The 3,517-nt window shown below is 38.5% G+C and overlaps 1 protein-coding gene across 1 annotated transcript; it reads right to left on the reverse strand.

Moving 5' to 3' along the window:
• Positions 1-392: 392 nt before the first annotated feature.
• Positions 393-3,146, reverse strand: mrps16 (mitochondrial ribosomal protein S16). Its single transcript, XM_022748282.1, has 4 exons — positions 2,993-3,146; positions 2,711-2,741; positions 1,367-1,633; positions 393-808 (listed from the first exon to the last, which is right to left on the reverse strand). The coding sequence occupies exons 2-4, from the start codon at positions 2,721-2,723 to the stop codon at positions 672-674; spliced, it is 417 nt and encodes a 138-aa protein (XP_022604003.1). The 5' UTR covers positions 2,724-2,741; positions 2,993-3,146; the 3' UTR covers positions 393-671.
• Between the last annotated feature and the right edge of the window lie 371 nt (positions 3,147-3,517).

A 3,517-nucleotide genomic window follows, 5' to 3' on the forward strand; every position in this document is an offset into this window, starting at 1 on the left:
TAAGTTTCCAGTCTACAAAGGTTTCCATAACATGCAGTACAGTGTATGGGTGGAGAATTTGCTATTGAGCAAAAAAGGAACTAAATGCTGTAAAGCTTGCTGATAATCATATCGACAAACCCACCCACTTCTGATTTCTTTCTTTCTTTGTGTTTGACATTGCTGACCCTTACTATTGATTTAAGTGTGCACATTCAAATACATGTGAGCCAGAAAAAGACAGAAGACAGACAAAAGAGGGGGGAATGATGGCAAAGTTCACAAGTAATTTTCAAGAGAAAAAATAAAACAAATTAATTGTTTGGCATTTTTGCTGTGGATCATTCTTAAAGGTCCTGAAGAGGTTAGACAGAATAACAGAAAAAACTGTAACTTAACCCAAACAAATGCAATAGTTTCCAAATACTTTAATTAAGTCACATAAAATTGTAAATACACAGATGTACCTGTTATGGCACCCCACACTCATAAACATGAAGCCACTGAATTTTATGAAGTATCAGCTGTAATGTAGTTTGTTCTTAGAGACCACTGAAGCAATTAGGACTACAATATGCTATTTCTGAAGTTGCTGTGAGCAGTCCGTCCAACAAGTCAGGAAACAAACTGATCAGATCAATGATCAAATACCTGTGAAATCAAAAGTTGGACACAGTCCTCAGCTTTAATTGTCACACTTCAGCCTGCTTCTGTCCAGCCTCCAGAACTTCCTCTGTTCCTGTTGCTGTTTCTGTCGACTCCATTTGAGCCCTATGCCGCTCTGCCTCCGTTATTGTCATGGGATGCAGAGGGAAGAATCCTGCTAACCCTGCCGAAAGAGGGAAGGGAGAGAGGAAGACCACAACTTTGACTATGAGGTTTTTCAGCTAAGTGCAGCTGAAAAATTGCCCAGGGTTACCAAATTCTTTTAGGGATTCAAAAAGCTGATGCAACATTGTTTTAAGACAATTTGAATTCCCTGTAGCCATCCTGAATACATTTAATGATAAGCACATTATTACCCCAACTTGTTAATTTTTGGAGAACAAACAGTATGACCATGAATGGCACATTTAAGCTGTATCTGTTCAACCTTTTAAACCAGAGCACATGAATAAGGTGCTTGAGGGCACAGTGAACACATAATAGTACTAGATGGGAGTCATCACATAAGGAAGCAGAATATATAAAGAAAAAGTCACTAGATTTTCAATAGAGAAAAGCATATGTCAACATGAAGAGAAACCTAAAAGGTGTAGGTACTCATAAAAGTTAGATGGACCTCCTTCATTAAACAAATCACTTTGAGCAGCGTAATTCTCTGGAAAAAACCTACAAGGAAATTGTGCAATGTTGATCCACCTTGGGTCATGTAGAGAATACACACCTAGAAGTTTGGCCACAGGGTTTGTAGGGTGTGCACCGCAGCCGATCCAGTACTTGATTCTGTCGAAGTTGAAGCTGACAAGTTTCTCATTGTAGATGTTAGGGAGGGGGTCGTAGGAACCCAGCTGCTCAATATATTTACCATCTCTTGCTCTTTTGTTGTAAGCTGCCACGATACGATAAAAGGGTCTGTTAGCTTGTCTGTGGCCTGCAAGAGCGAGTCGAATGACAACGTAACCCCCGTGGTACTTCTTTAAGAGGAGTGATGCTGCAGGAGAAGATGAGCACAGTGAGCATTGTCAGAGAGACAAATTGAGTATTTTGTGACTGTTAAACACTTCACTGCACCAGTGAGATGCATAACCCATTTTCTACAGTAAAGGCTCTACTGTCAGAGTACCTCACTACCTTGTGCAAGTTGTTTCCTGAGAAGCATATTTCATAATATGAAATCTTGTATAAATCACAGATTGAAATCATACTTAATATCAGTCTTACTTTTGTGTGATCATGTGACTTTGCCATTAATATTATCATCATCATCACTCTGATTTTCTTCTCTCTGTTGTGTTTGTTTCCTTCTTTAGTTTTGTTTTCCTCTATGTGTCCTGTAAAGCACTTTGGTGTAAAGTGCAATGTTAATACAGCTGAGTTGAGTTAGCAACCCTCCTGTAGTTTTCCACATCAATGCTATCACGCTGCTTTAATCAGATTTACTTTTTTGAACAAGATGGAGGGAAGAGGAGTGAGAGGGCTGTAGCTTGTGGCCGTGTTGTGAAGTGTTTCTTTACTTTACATTTACTTTACCCTCATTGATATAAAAGGGGTGGAAAAATATAAAACAAATCTCTCAGTATAAAAGCAATACAAATCAAAACAAAACTACCTGGAACTACCTCTTCAAAAATGACCACATATATGATAATGACCAATATAATGCGTGGCTGCTCTCCGCTTTTTACTCTTTAATTACACAATAGGAGGAACAACATTTTTCCAAAAATTCCCTTTTTGGACCCTGTAGTGTAAAAGTACCCCGTAAGTACCCAGTATCAATACATATAGTCCGAGTTTAATCTATTTATTCTTTCCTCTAAAATGCCCAATCATAACTTTCTTGTTCCGTATAGTGCTGTTTTCTTCTACATTTAAGTATCAGTAGGAACCAGACAATATTTTATGAGTATAAGTATCCTTAAAAGGAAATTACACTGTAAATCGCGGGCTGTATTATAAACGTAACATTTAGTTGTCTTGTTTGAAACTACACTCTCTGGTGACGCAAAACACGGAAGACAACAACATGAAAGCTCTCAGGATGTTCCTGCTCATAATGAATACTCACATAAATGGACCATGGTGTTCACTGGATTATCCTGCAACAGACAAAAAAATAACCTTTAAACCAGTGAGTATTTAGCTATGTAACTTTCTATAAACAACGCAGCACTATATCGCATTTATAGTACACAAGTAAGTTAATTATTATGACTACAGGGCTACTAAACTACATATCAATGTCATTAAATGTTCACAATGCAGCTCTGGAGCTGCTAACAGCTAACTTTAGCATGTCCTGTTTGTAGACTACGTGCTGTCTAGAAATGAGAAAAATTAAACCAAATACCCCTGAGGATGTTGAGCCGCGTAAAGTAAAATCTCCCCAGACGTCGTTTCTTTTTTTTAAATCCGGGTCAGGGTTTTAAAACAGACGTTATGAACTGTTTGTTTTCAGCACAAGAAGTAATGTGACATTTGTCAGTGCGCGGCCATGTTTTAAAAAGGGAAGTGACGCAACTGCCTGGACGTCATTACGGCATCGTGCCGCTGGATGGCGGTGTTGCACCGCTGTTCTCTCTGAAGACATGCGCTGCTGCTGGGGCATAAGATTGAATTTTACAATGTGAATGTTTGTGTTTCAGTCAAGAATAATATGTTGAATCTATTTAGAAGAAATGATTACAGCCAGGGGATGACCCTAAACATGTTTTCTGCATAATACGATAAGACACTAGACAGAAACACTGCATTTAAGTTGCTGTAATGTAGTTTTATTAGGTCTATGTATTATCACTTTTGGTGAGAGGTGGTAGAAGAATTCAGACCCCTAGTTTTTTTCTGTGTCATGACAAACATCTGGCCCATCCCACAC

Source organism: Seriola dumerili, unplaced genomic scaffold (genome assembly GCF_002260705.1).
Source record: "Seriola dumerili isolate Sdu_G_001 unplaced genomic scaffold, Sdu_1.0 BDQW01000121.1, whole genome shotgun sequence".
Taxonomy (NCBI): Eukaryota; Metazoa; Chordata; class Actinopteri; order Carangiformes; family Carangidae; genus Seriola; species Seriola dumerili.

Coding starts and splice junctions, on each gene's coding strand:
- mrps16 (XM_022748282.1), bottom strand. Junction 809..1,366: donor CCCTGTGGCCAAACTTCTAG/GTGTGTATTCTC, acceptor CTCTTTCGGCAG/GGTTAGCAGGATTCTTCCCT.